Source organism: Cetorhinus maximus, chromosome 25 (genome assembly GCF_964194155.1).
Source record: "Cetorhinus maximus chromosome 25, sCetMax3.hap1.1, whole genome shotgun sequence".
NCBI classification, from domain to species: domain Eukaryota; kingdom Metazoa; phylum Chordata; class Chondrichthyes; order Lamniformes; family Cetorhinidae; genus Cetorhinus; species Cetorhinus maximus.
The window spans coordinates 41,677,390-41,692,650 of record NC_135903.1 but is presented as its reverse complement, the minus strand read 5'-3'; the positions used below and the strand labels follow the sequence as shown (position 1 = coordinate 41,692,650).

The 15,261-nt window shown below is 46.0% G+C and overlaps 1 protein-coding gene across 1 annotated transcript in view; it reads right to left on the bottom strand.

Annotated features, from left to right (window-relative positions):
* ace (angiotensin I converting enzyme (peptidyl-dipeptidase A) 1) overlaps nt 1–15,261 on the bottom strand; it is a 189,415-nt gene that overhangs the window by 118,606 nt on the left and 55,548 nt on the right. Inside the window, exon 3 of the mRNA XM_078529837.1 lies at nt 1,817–1,910. Within this exon, the coding sequence (XP_078385963.1) occupies nt 1,817–1,910 (94 nt within the window). The remainder of the gene's footprint in view (nt 1–1,816; nt 1,911–15,261) is intronic.

The window sequence follows — 15,261 nt, the reverse complement described above, 5'->3', positions numbered from 1 at the left end:
CAAGCTACTCACTGGCAGACCGCAAGCTACCAGTCGCTCGTGATCGACATGTTGGCGACCTCTGCTCTACACTGTCCCCATCAACCACTCCCAGGGCAGGTACAACATGGGGTTAGATACAGAGTAAAGCTCCCTCTACACTGTCCCCAGCAAATACTCCCAGGACAGGTACAGCACGGGGTTAGATACAGAGTAAAGCTCCCTCTACACTGTCCCCAGCAAATACTCCCAGGACAGGTACAGCACGGGGTTAGATACAGAATAAAGCTCCCTCTACACTGTCCCCATCAAACACTCCCAGGGCAGGTACAGAATAAGCTTGATTTAGAAACCCCTGAAATATGCCCCATTACTGTGTCTTATGTCAATCATGCTGTTGTCACTTCCTCTGCTGCCCAATTTACAAGAGCACTTGGAATTTATATAATGTTCTCTGTGTAGCCAGATGCTTCAGAATTCTAACCAAAGGAAGGAACGAGTCTGAGTCTGGGGGAAGGGAGAGAAATGGAGAGGTGATGATGGAAAGCCCGAGCTTCAGTTATACAGAGGGGTTTTGAAACTGGGAAGGAAGTAGCAATGGGATAGGAACTGGGATCCACAGGAAAGGAGCATCAAACGCTATAATATTGGAGAGGAGGGAATGAAGGTTCAGGCAAAGTCCAGTGTTAGAGGGGCAGATGGAGCGAGGAACAAAGCAGTTAAATATCTTTACATTTTGCGATCCCTCATTTATCTCTTCCATTCCCTGGTTTTCTCTGTGCTGTCCCACAATGCCCTGATCAACTGCAGGTGATGCAAATCCACGGCCTACAATAGCTCGGCCTTAAAGCTTCACTTAAGACTGAACTCAATGTCCCTCCACAACAGATCCTGACTGGTGGACATCTGGTTGACATCAGGCTACCTTTCCTGTCCTGACTGTCATTCCAGGGTGGTATTCTAAGTGTTCCTAAACTCGTTTGGCAGCCAATAAGATGTGGTAGTGTCCAGCTTTCTCTTGCTTAAAACTGCTGCAATGGAGGAGGATCACCAGACTGTTGTGCAAAGATTTATGGAGTCATTATGGCACAGGAGAGGTCATTCGGTCCATCGAAGGATGAGGGACTTTGGCTGCAAGGTTTGAGAAACTGGGGTTGTTCTCCTTGAAGCAAAGGAGACTTGCAGAGATTTCATAAAGGGATACAGGTTTAGATAGAGTAGACAAAGATAAACAATTCCCATTAGCTGATCATACAAGGACTTGGGGACACAAAGTTAAAGATCTGGGCAAAAGATACAGCAGGGATGTGAGGAAGAGCTTTTCCTCAGCGAGTGGTAATGATCGGGAACTCACTGCCTATGAGGGCGGTGGAAGCAGAGACAAGCAATGATTTCAAAAGGAAATTGGATAGGCAAGTGAAAGAAATAAACTTGCAGGGTTATGGGGAATGGGACTAACTGGATTGCTCTGTGAAGAGTCAGCATCAGCCACTTTCTGACATTTTATGGTGAGCACAGCACTCCAAACTGAGGAAAGGGACTTTGTGGTACTGGAGAACTCAGCCTGTATCCCACAATCCATGCTGAAAAGTCTTCCTCAACATGTTACAGCAAACTGTCACCCTGTACCTGCAGCATTTTAAAAATGGAAACACATCAAATGGCTAAAATCGATTAGGCAATATTGAAATAGAGATCAGAGTACATTAGCCTGCACCAGGTGTGTGTAGGTGAATACCTCTGTTGTGACAGTGTGTGTACTGGCAGAGGTGAGACTGCTTAGTGTTCCTTCTCTCATTGTGGCCCTTAACTTTTTTTTTTGCCCCACATGACTTACCAGGTTCAAGAGACCAGCAGTTGTTCTGTTGTTTGGGTGGACACACCTTAGCAGTGGAGTAAATGTTGTCCATTTCACTCAGGATGGTGTTGTACTGAAAAGAAAGACAATTGATCAGCACTTTTCAAATCACCAGAGAAGAGCAATGCACCAGCTACAGGAGGCAGATTGGTCTACATACACACTGCTTCCCGGGTCATTACAGACAAAAGATAGGAACAGTCGAGGAGCATAAGATGGAGCCTCCACCACCTTTTGTGCAATCGCGTATTTCCTAGGCCAATTAAATTTCCACATGGAACAGATTAGTGTTTTACTGTGGTGGATATGCTGTTGGAATGTGTCCTGGGTCAGTTTCCTGAGACTACGCTGGACAAAATCCAGTCTTGAAGCCTGCCAGTAGAAGTTTCCATTATTATTTAAGCATGACTCAGTGGGGAGCAGTCCTCTTGCCTCTGTGTCAGAAAGTTGTAGGTTCAAGGCCCATTCCAGCATGTAATCTAGTCTGTTCCCCCCAGTGCAGTATTGCAGTGCTGCACTGTTGGATGGGCAATGCTTTTGATGAGATACTTAGCCATGGCCCAGTCGGATGCTCAGGTCAATGTAAAGTATCTCATGACACTATTCAAAGAAAGACAAGAACTCTCTCCTCCAATATTCCTTCCTCAAACCATCTGCAGCAAAAACAGAATTTATAATTTCCTGTCTACAGCACTTTGCTGTTGGTAAAACTGACCTGCTGCATTTACAGGATAACAGTGAATATACTTGAAAAGTAATTGGCCACAATATGTTTCGGATGTTCCAAGGACATCAAAGTGCTTGTCACACTGATTGAACCATATTACATAGGATTACATAGGATATATGGCACAGAAACAGGCCATTATGCCCAACCTCCCCATGCTGGCGTATATGCTCCACTCGATCACTGCAAGGATCTTCCTTAGCACCTCCTCCCAACGGCCGAGAAACTCCTTCCAAAGTCACAGGGCAGTTTCGCCCATGGAGATACACCACAGACATGACTTTCACTCCACGGGAAATTCAAGAGAAGTGCAAAGAACAGCACCAACCCCTGTACTTGGCCTTTCTCGACCTCATGAAAGCCTTTGACCCTGTTAACTGTGAAGGATTATGGAATATCCTCCTCAAATTTGGCTTTCCTATGAAATTTCTCACCATCCTCTGCCAACTCCATGATGACATGCAAGGTCCTCACCAACGGAACCACCACAAACCCTATCTCAATGAAGGCTGGGGTCTTTGCACCAAATCACTTCTCCATTCTCCTCACTGCGATACTACACCTCACCTCCAGCAAATTACCCACAGACATGGAGATATCTACAGAACAGATGGGAAACTGTTCAACCTATGCCGTCTCCAATCCAGAACAAAGACCACTTTAACCTCAGTCAGAGAGCTCCAGTATGCAGATGACACTTGTGTGTGCGCTCACTCAGGAACTGAGACCCAGTCATTGTCGACTCCTTCTCCAAAACAAATGCGAAAATGGGCCTTTCACTAAACAGTTGAAAAACTAAGGTTCTCTTGCAACCAGCTCCCACAGGCCAACTCCTGCCCCATCGATTAAGATCAATAGCGAGATCTTGGAAAATTATGACCATTTTCTGTATCTTGGGAGCCTCCTCTTGAAGGAGGCAGGCCTGGATGACAAAATTCATCTTCCCCTCCAGCGTACCAGCTCAGCCTTCGGCCAACTGAAGAAAGGGGTTTTTGAGGACCAGGATCTCAAATCTAAGACCAAGGTTATGGTTTACTGGCAGTCGTGATCACTGCGCTCTGGTATGCTTCAGAGATTTGGACAACCTACAGAAGGCACCTCAAAGCACTGGAGAAGTTCCATCAGTGGTGCCTTCTCAAGATTCTCCAAATTTGATAACAAGAAAGGTGGTCTTACAGCAGCATCCTCTCTCATGCCAAATTGCCCAGCAATGAGGTGCTAATCTCAAAACCAGCTCTGCTGGGTGGGACATGTCGTTCCTTTGTCTTATACCAGACTCCCGAAGCAATTGCTCTGCTCGGAACATGGTTGCAGCACAAGACTCTCAAGGGGACAGTGGAAACACTTTTGGGATGTCCTGAAAGCACCCCTGAAGAGGTCAAGCAGTCCCACCAACTCATGGGAGACCCTGGCTTGTGACTGACTAAAATGGAGAAGGTTTATTCAGGAAGTTAGTGTAGACATCGAAAGCCTTCACGCAGAGGTGAAGTCGAGGCATTGGAGAGGCCTTGCTGACCCCTGGAACAACTTCTAGTATTGGTGTATTTGTACTCCAGCATCCCTGTGTTCCTCTACCCCAGCTAGACTTGCATCTTCCAAGTAATGACTGACTTTTCTATTCTTCCTAGCAAAATGTACTGCTTCACATTTATCAGTCATGATCTTCAATTATCAATTATTTGCCACTTCTGCAAGTTCATTAATGTTCGACAAATATCTTCTTATGGAACGTTGCATCAGATGATCTCACCCACCCACCCACTTCAGCGCCCACCAACATGTGCTTGTCATTGGTTGCCCAACAGATCAATCCACACAATCATTTAACAATGGTGGGTGCAATACCCACAATCCTCTGCACTCCAGAAACTGGTCTATCCATCACCCGGTATTCAGATTGAGAGTGCACAAGAGCCAGGAGCACCACTATGAAGAACATTATTTTTCTCCTGGGCCTGCACTTGAAAGTCTGGGAGATTAATCTTTAATTCTGGGAGACAATCAAAGGATGACAACTCCAATTCTGCCCTGTGTTATTGAAACTTTGAGTTTGGGCCTTGACTCTGTTTATAATTTTCTGCAATAATTTTCTAGTGTAGGCACTAGACTCTGTGCTACTAAATGTCTCAGTACAGGTACTAAGCCTTCAGTGTGTTATTAAATCTCTCAGAACAGGCAGAGGATGTTCGGTGTGTTATCAAATCTCCTTGTACAGACGTTAGTACCTCATTAGCATGTCAGAAGCCACCTCAGAACCTTTATTGTTTCAATAATCACCTAATTCTCCTAAACTCCAATGCGTACAGGCCCAAACTGTTCAACCTTTCCTCATAAGACAACCCCTTCATCCCAGGAATCAGCCTAGTGAACTTTCCCTGAACTGTGTCTAATGCAAGTATATCCTGCATTAAACAATGAGCCAAAATTGTACACAGTACTCCAGGTGTAGTACAGTTGTAGCAAGACTAGACACTGTGTGTTTATTAAATCTCTCAGCACAGCCATCAGAACTTTAATGTGTTAGAAGAACTTAAGAAGTAGGAACAGGAGCAGGACGTGTGCCCCCTCAAAACTGTTCCACCGTTCAGTAATCTCATGGTTGATCTGATCTTGGCTTCAACTCCACTTTTCAGCCTCTTCCACAATCCTTGATTCCCCTATATTTCAAAAACTTGTCTAACTCAGCCTTGAATATATTCAATGGCCCAGCCTCCACTGCTCAATGAGGTAGAAAATTCCAAAGATTCATAGCCCTCTGAGAGAGGAAATCCTTCCTTATCTCTGTTTTAAATGGGAGATCCCCTAATTTGAAACTGTGTCTCCTAGTCCTAGATTCTACCCATGAAGGGAAACATCTTCTCACCATCTACCCTGTCAAACTCCTTCAGAATCTTACATGTATGAATAACATCACCTCTCATTCTTCTAAACTCCAATAAATACAGACCCAACTTGCTCAATCTTTTCTCATAAGGCTTCATCCCAGGAATCAACTTAGTAAATATTCTCTGAACTGCCCCAGTACAAGTATATCCCTCCTTAAGTAAGGAGGCCAAAACTGTATCCAGTACTCCAGGTGTGGTCTCACCAACTCCCTGTAAAGTTGTAGCAACTCTTCTCTTTTGGATACGCCATTCCCATTGCAATAAAGGCCAACATTCCATTTGCCTTCCTAATTACTTGCTATACTTGCATACTAAATTGTGTTTCATGTATGAGGAAACTCAGATCTCTCTGTACTGTAGTATTCTGCAGTCTCTTTCCATTTTAGCAATATTTTACTTTTCTATTCTTCTTAATAAAGTGGACAACTTCATATTTTCCCACATTAAACTCCATCTGCCAATTTTTTCCCCATTCGATTAGCATACCTATATTCCTTTACAGACTCTTTGGGCTGGATTTTCCAGTTCCGACCCACATCAGTGGTCGTATTCATGGAATCGTACCTTACAATGTCCCGAACACTATCATCACCATTGGCACAGTGGTATATAGTCAGGAGGGAGTTGCCCTGGGAATTCTCAACATCGTGTCTGGACCACATGAATTCTTACGGTATCAGGCAAAACATGGGCAAGGAAACCTCCTGCTGATTATCACCTACCTCCCCCCACCTCCCGCCCTCCGCACCACAGCTGATGAATCTGTGCTCCTCCATGTTGAACACCACTTGGAGGAAGCACTGAGGGTGTCAAGGGCGCAGGATTTATTCAGGGTCAGGGACTTCAATGTTCATCACCAAGAGTGGCTCAGTCGCATCACTACTGACCAAGCTGGCTGAATCATAAAGGGCATAGACAATCCTAAAGACTGGGTCTACGACAGTTGATGAGGGACCCAACAAAAGAGAAAAACCTACTTGACCTTGTCCTCACAAACCTACCTGTTGCAGATGCATCTCTCCATGACAGTATCGGTAGGAATGACCACTGCAAAGTCCTTGCGGAGCCAAAGTCCTGTCTTCACATTGGAGAGTACCCTCCATCATGTTGTGTGGCACTAGCACTGGTAAATGGGATAGATTTTGAACAGATCTGGCAACTCAAAACTGGGCATCAATAAGGTGCTGTGGGCCATTAGCAGCGGCAGAATTATACTCAAATGCATTTTGTAACCACATGGCCTGGCATATCCCCCAATCTACCATTACCATCAAGTTGGGGAATCAACCCTGGTCCAATGAAGAGTACAGGAGGTTATGCCTGGAACAGACCAGGCGTACCTGAGAATGAGGTGTCAACCTGGTGAAGCTACAAGATAGGATTACTTGCATACCAAACAGCATAAGCAGCAAATGATGGACAGAGCTAAATGATCCCACACACCATGGATCGGATTTAAACTCTGCAGTCCTGCCACATCCAGTCATGAATGGTGGTGGATAATTAAACAACTCATTGGAGGAGGAGGCTCCACAAATATCCCCATCCTCAATGATGGGGGAGCCCAGCACATTAGCGCAAAAGATAAGGCTGAAGCATTTGCAAAAATCTTCAGCCAGAAGTGCCGAGTGGATGATCCATCTTGGCCTCTCCGGAAGTCTGCAGCATCACAGATGCCAGTCTTCAGCCAGTTTGATTCATTCCACATGATATCAAGAAACGGCTGAAGATACAGAATACTGCAAAGGCTATGGGCCCTGACAATATTCTGGCAATAGTACTGAAGATGTGTGCTCCAGAACTTGCCGTGCCCCTAGACAAGCTGTTCCAGTGCAGCTACAGCACTTGGCATCTACCTGGCTATGTGGAAAATTGCCCAGGTATGTCCTGTACACAAAAAGCAGGACAAATCCAACTAGCCAATTACTGCCCTATCAGTCTACTTTCAATCACCAACAAAGTGATGAAAGGTGTTGTCGACAGTACTTTCAAGTGGCACTTACTCAGAAACAGCCTACTCACTGATACTCAGTTTGGGTTCTGCAGAGCCACTCAGCTCCTGACCTCATTACAGCCTTGGTTCAAACATGGACAAAAGAACTGAACTCCCGAGGTGAGGTGAGAGTGACTGCCCTTGACATCAAGGCAGCATTTGGCTGAGTGTGGCATCAAGGAGCCAAAGCAAAATTAGGGTCAATGGAAATCAGGGGGAAATCTCTCCAATGGTTGGGGTGATAACTAGCACAAAGGAAAATGGTTGTGGTTGTTGGAGGTCAATTATCTCAGCTCCAGGACATCACTGCAGGAGTTCCTCAGGGTAGTGCCCTCAGCCCAACCATTTTCAGCTGCTTCATCAATGACCTCCTCTCCATCATAAGCTCAGAAGCGGGGATGTTCGCTGATGATTGCACAATGTTCAGCTCCATTCACGACTCCTCAGATACTGAAGCAGTCCATGTCCATATGCCACAAGACCTGGACAACATTCAGGCTTGGGCTGATAAGTCGCAAGTAACATTCGCGCCAAACAAGTTCTGGGCAATGACCATCACCAACAAGAGATAATTCAACCATCTCCCCTTGACATTCAATGGCATTACCATTGCTGAATCCCCCACTATCAAAAGCCTAGGGGTCACCATTGATGAAAAACTGAACTCGACCAGCCAAATAAAGACTGCGGCCACAAGAGCAGGTCAGAGGCTGGGAATCCTGCAGAGACTAACTCACCTCCTGACTCCCCAAAGCCTGTCCACCATTTGTACGGCACAAGTCAGGAGTATGATGGAATACCTACACCTGAATGAGTGCATTTCCATTAACACTCAAGAAGCTCAACACCACCTTCAGGATAAAGTAGCCCTCTTGAATTGCTCTCCATCCACAAACATTCACTCCCTCCACACCGATGCACAATGGCAGCAATGTGTACAAGATGCACTGCAGGAATTCTCCAAGGATCCTTCAACAGCAGCGTCCAAACCTGTGACCTCTACCACCTAGAAGGACAAGGCCAGCGGATGCAGTGGAACACCAGCACCTTTTATACACATGTAAAAAGGAAAGGCGTAGCTAAGACAAATGGGAGTCAGAAGAATTTATAATGGGGAATAGAGAAATGGCAGAGAAGCTAAATGATTACTTTGTGTCTGTCTTCACTGAGGAAGATACAAGAAATCTCCCAGAATTAGAGATCCAAGGGACTAGGGAGAATGAGGAATTAAGGGAAATTAGCATTAGTAAGAATGTTCTACTGGAGAAATTAATGGGATCGACGGTTGCTAAGTCCCCGGGACCTGATATTCTATATCCCAGAGTGTTGAAAGAGGTAGATATGGAGATAGTGGATACATTGGTGATCATCTTCCAAAATTCTACAGATCCTGGAACAGCTCCTGCAGATTGGAAGGTTACAAATCTCACCCCACTATATAAGAGGGGAGGGAGAGAGAAAATGAGGAACTACAGACCTGTTAGCCTTACATCAGTAAGAGGGAAAACTCTGGAATCTGTTATAAAGGATGTGATTATGAACAGTTATATAATAATGGCCACAATTTTACGGAGCTCCAGCGGGGATACACATGACCCGACCTTGCATGAAATTGCTTGAGGAAACATTGGGCATGTGTCCCGATGTCATCCTCCTGCCGTGCCATACGGTTGGTGAGCACGTGCGGGAATTGGAAGTGCGCCCGCTGACAATTAAGCGGGTAATTAAGCCCATCGAGGAGGCAATTATTAGAGATTTTATGTGGCCCATGCTCTTTTACAGTTGGCGGACAGACCAATCGGCCAGGAAGCCTTCACATTTTCACTTCTTACTTGATCCAGGCCGGGATAAAATATCCAGGGTGGAATAAAATAAAAGAAGATGCTTGAGGGTTGAGCTGTTATGAGTTCTGCTGTCAGTTGCTTGAATTTGCATCACAGAGAGAGTTTGCGGCATTTTTTCCACACAAATTCCATTGGAACAATACTGCAGCTTTCTGAGGCAGCTGGAAAGCAGTTGTCAGCCTTCAGGGAGCTCATGGAAAATGCCCACCTACACCCTCACTCCTCTTGATGCCCGGCCTCTTCCCACCCACCCCCCGCCCCGGGGCAGTGCTGAGCCTCTCTGTGTGGCTGCTAGTTAATTGGCCAGTCAGCGTGAAATCGCGTGTCAGTTGCGATCACAGGAAGAAGCACATATCGCGTCCGCTTCCGGGCCCACCGATCTTACACGTGCGATGAGTACGAAATTCTGGCCAATGATCTGATTGGGCATAGTCAACATGGATGGGAAATCATGTTTGACAAAACTGTTTGAGATTTTTTGAGGATGTTACTAACAGAATTGATAGAGGGGAGTCGGTGGGCATAGTGTAGTTGGATTGTCAGAAGGCTTTCAATGAAGTCCCCTGCATGAGGTTGATTAACAAAATTAAAGCACATGGGATAGGAGGGAATATACTGGCATGGATTAAGGATTGGCTAACAGTCAGAAAACAGAGAGTAGGAATAAACAGGTCATTCTTGTGCTGGCAGTTGTAACTAGTGGGGTATCACAAAGACAACAGACAGAGATGGTTTAGATGTGGGGACTAAACCTAATATTTCCAAGTTTGTGGCTGACACAAAGCTAAATGGAATGTGTATTGTCAGAAAGATGCAAAGCGACTTTAAGGGGATTTGGAAAGACAGAGTGAGTGGGCAAGAACATGGCAGATGGAATATAATGCGGAAAAATGTGAGGTTATCCACTTTGGTAGGAGGAACAGATGTGCAGAGTAATTCTTAACTGGTTAGAGATTAGAAAGTGTCGATGTACAAAGGGACCTGGGTGAACGCATAAATAAATTATGAAAAGCTAACATGCAGCGGGCTATTAAGAAGGCTAATGGTATGTTAGTCTTTATCGCAAGAGGATTTGAGTACAGGAGTAGCGAAGTCTTGCTTCAATTGCATAGAACCTTGGTTAGACCACACCTGGAGTAGTGTGTGCATTTTTGATCCCCCTGCCATAGAGAGGAGCAAAGATTCACCAGACTTGTTCCTGGGATGGCGGGACTGTTCTATAAAGAGAGATTGGGGAAACTGGACCTGTATTCTTTAGAGTTTCGAAGAGAGAGAGGTGATCTCATTGAAACCTGTAAATACTTAAACGGATAGACAGGTTAGATGTGGGTAAGATGTTTCCCCTGGTTGGGGATTCTAGAACCAGCGGACAAAATTTCAAAATAACGGAGAAGTGGCTTCGGCCTGAGATGAGGAGAATTCGCTTTACTCAGAGGGCTGTGAATCTTTGGAATTCTCTACCCAGAGGGGCGTGGAAGCTCAGTCATTGAGTATGTTTAAAGTAGAGACAGACAGATTTCTAAATACCAATGACAAAGTGATAGGGGGATAGTGTGGGAAAAAGGCATTGAAGTGGATGATCAACCGTGATCATATTGAATGGCGGAGCAGGCTTGACGGGCTGATTGGCCTGCTCCTGCTCCTATGTTCCTGTGTACCACCAACTGCAAGTTCCCCTCCAAGTCATTGGCAGGGTGGCCTCTTATTTGCCCACACCGCCGTCACCTCAGGCCTTCAGTAATCCAGGCACCATATTTAAAGGGTGTACCTGCACAGAGCTGGCACTCTCTAAGGCATCGGAAGCTGCTGGAAAGTCATGGCTGCCAAAGAGAGGAAACATGCAGCCCCAGATTCAGTGACATCTCCCTCAGGCACCTACTGGATGCTGCGGAGGCCTGCAGTGAAGTCCTTTACACTCAATCTGGGTGAATATCAACAAGTAAGGTGACCAAAGCAGCACGGGAGGCAGTGGCAGCAGTGGTCAGCGCCAATGCCCTACAAAAGAGGACAACCACCCAATGCTGAAAGAGGATGAATGATCTCTGTTCCACCAGGGTAATTCACTCTTCTCATCACTTTCAACTCACACACTCACAAACCGATCACACATCCACAGGGATCTCACTCACTGCCAGTTCAAGGGACATCACCATTCACTCTCCCTCACACACACCTTCGCCTGCCCTGTGGATTGTGTCCTAACCCCATCCATTGTACCACTCACCACCCACATATGCCAGGTATACTTATCAACTGACCTGGCAGGTATCTTACTTGCACTGTTTCCATCTGTTTTCATGCAGGACAAGCTGGCACACAACAAAAGGGAGAGGTCCCAGACTGGTGGAGGAATACCTGACATCAAGGTCCTCACAGACTTTGAAAATAGAGCCATCCAGCTGGCCGGTGACTATCTGAACCATTCCTGTGCTGATGGTGAGATCGGTGGTGCTCAACCAATTGAGGATCCAGCAGTGCCACCTCCATCAGACAACCATGCTGTGAGTGTGTTCCCCTGTTCTGCAGTCTCTTGCCATGCACTAATTATCTCTCCTTGCTTTTGCAAGCACATCTGGGAAGCAGCTGAGGAGGTCCATGACCCAAGTCCTCGACTTAAGCCCCAAAAGCACCTCAGAAGATGAACCTGATGACATCCTCATTAAAAACCCGTCACAACACTACCCACACCCTCCACCAGCACAGAGACACACGCTTGGTGGGACCTAGAACCATAGAACACTACAGCACAGAAAACAGGCCATTCGGCCTTTCTAGTCTGTGCCGAAATATTATTCCGCTAGTCCCATTGACCTGCACCTAGTTCATAACCGTCCAGACCTTTTCCATCCATGTATCTATCCAATTTATTCTTAAAACTTAAGAGTGAGCCCGCATTTACTACGTCAGATGGTAGCTCGTTCCACACTCTCACCACTCTCTGAGTGAAGAAGTTCCCCCTAATGTTCCCCCTAAACCTTTCCCCTTTCACCCTAAAGCCATGTCCTCTCGTGTTTATCTCTCCTAATCTAAGTGGAAAGAGCCTACTCGCATTTACTCTGTCTATACCCCTCATAATTTTGTAAACTTCTTTCAAATCTTCCCTTATTCTACTACGCTCCAAGGAATAAAGTCCTAACCTGTTTAATCTTTCCCTGTAACTCAATTCCTTAAGACCCGGCAACATCCTAGTAAATCTTCTCTGCGCTCTCTCAATCTTACTGATATCCTTCCTGTAGTTAGGCGACCAGAACTGCACGCAATACTCCAAAGTTGGCCTCACCAATGTCTTATACAACCTCACCATAACATTCCAACTCCTATACTCAATACTTTGATTTATGAAGGCCAGTATGCCAAAACCTTTCTTTACAACCTTGTCTACCTGTGATGCCACTTTCAGGGAATTATGTATCTGAACTCCCAGATCCCTTTGTTCCTCCGCACTCCTCAGTGCCCTACCATTTACTGTGTATGTCCTACCTTGGTTTGACCTTCCAAAATGTAACACCTCACACTTTTCCGCATTAAATTCCATCTGCCATTTTCTGGCCTATTTTTCCAGTTGGTCCAGATCTCTCTGCAAGCTTTGAAAGCCTTCCTCGCTGTCCATAACGCCTCCAATCTTAGTGTCATCAGCAAACTTGCTGATCCAATTCACCACATTATCATCCAAATCATTGATATAGACAACAAACAACAATGGTCCCAGCACAGATCCCTGAGGCACACCACTAGTCACAGAGCTCCAGTCTGAGAAGCAATCATCCACTACCACTCTCTGTCTTCTCCCACACAGCCAATTTCGAATCCAGTTTACAACCTCTCCATGGATACCAAGTGTCTGAACCTTCTGAACTAACCTCCCATGTGGGACCTTGTCAAAGGCCTTACTAAAGCCCATGTAGACAACATCCACAGCCTTTCCTTCATCTACTTTCTTGGTAACCTCCTCAAAAAACTCTACAAGGTTCGTTGAACACGACCTAGTTTGAGGGTAGCCTCAGGGTCACAATCTGGTGAACACTTTGCACTGTCTGATCCACAGCAGGCGGCGGCAGGGACTTCCCAGGTTTCTGGCACTCAGAGGACTGCTGGAGGTCAGAAATCTTCTGAGGCCGAGTCAGGTGACGAACCTCTGGACTCGGTCATACTTCAGTTGTTGGAGCTGCAATGGCAAGCCCAGGAACATTTTCAAATTGCAAGGCACGATGGAGGAGTCAGTCACCTTCAGTCTGAGGTGATAGCGCCGGCATGCCAACACACTGAGGTCAACAAAGAACAAAGAACAAAGAAAAGTACAGCACAGGAACAGGCTCTTCGGCCCTCCAAGCCTGCGCTGATCATATTGCCCGTCAACTAAAACATTTTGCACTTCTGGGGTCCGTATCCCTCTATTCCCATCCTATTCATGTATTTGTCAAGCTACCTCTTAAACACCACTATCGTACCTGCTTCCACCACCTCCTCTGGCAGCGAATTCCAGACACTCACTACCCTCTGCATAAAAAACTTGCCCTGCACATCTCCTCTATAGTTTTCTCCTCTCACCTTAAATCTATGTCCCCTAGTAATTGACTCTTCCACCCTGGGAAAAAGCTTCTGACTATTTACTCTGTCCATGCCACTCATAATTTTGTAAACTTCTATCAAGTCGCCCCTCAATCTCCGTCGCTCTAGCGAGAACAATCCGAGTTTCTCCAACCTCTCCTCATAGCTAATAACCTCCAGACCAGGCAGCATCCTGATAAACCTCCTCTGCAGCCTCTCCAACGCCTCCATATCCTTCTGGCAATGTGGCAACCAGAATTGCGCGCAATATTCCAAGTGTGGCCTAACCAAGGTTCTATACAGCTGCAGCATGACTTCCCAGCTTTTATACTCAATACCCCTGTCAATAAAGGCAAGCATGCCATATGCCTTCCTGACTACCTTATCCACCTGCGTTGCCACTTTCAGTGACCTGTGGACCTGTACATCCAGATCCCTCTGCCCGTTGATGCACTTAAGGGTTCTGCCATTTACTGTGTAATTCCTGCCTGTATTAGACCTTCCAAAATGCATTACCTCGCATTTGTCCGGATTAAACTCCATCTGCCATTTCTCCGCCCAAGTCTCCAACCGATCTATATCCCGTTGTATCCTTTGACAATCCTCTTCACTGTCTGCAACTCCTCCAACCTTAGTGTTGTCTGCAAACTTACTAGTTAGCCCAGTTACATTTTCATCCAAATCATTTATGTATACTACAAACAGCAAAGGTCCCAGCACTGATCCTTGCGGAACTCCACTAGTCACAGCTCTCTATTCAGAAAAGCACCCTTCCACTGCTACCCTCTGTCTTCTATGACCAAGACAATTCTGTATCCATCTTGCCAGCTCACCTCTGATCCCATGCGACTTTACCTTCTGTACCAGTCTGTCATGAGGGACCTTGTCAAAGGCCTTACTGAAATCCATGTATATAACATCCACTGCCCTTCCATCGTCGATCATCATTGTCACTACCTCGAAAAACTTGATCAAGTTAGTGAGACACGACCTCCCCTTCACAAAACCATGCTGCCTCTCACTAATATGCCCATTTGCTTCCAAATGGTAGTAAATCCTGTCACGAAGAATCTTCTCCAATAATTTCCCTACCACGTATGCATGGCACCTCCTTGATGCCCTATGGGTGATGCTCGCAAGCGCTGTGCAAGATTGTGTGCACTCACCTCCGAGTTTCCCTCGAAGTTCAGGTCGCCAGGTGCACACCTCTTAAAGGCAGTCATGAAGCACGCCGTTCTGAAGTCATGTTGGTGCGGGCAGTAAATTTGACATGGGCGGCAGGGGGGGATGATTTCCGTGAGCAGGGCTTATAATTAGATGCAAATGTATTAAAATGGCGTTCCTAACATGCAGCAGTGGGAAATGCGACTCACCATTGACAGGTGGGGCAGATGATCACAAACTGGTTTCATGATGGCATGAAACCA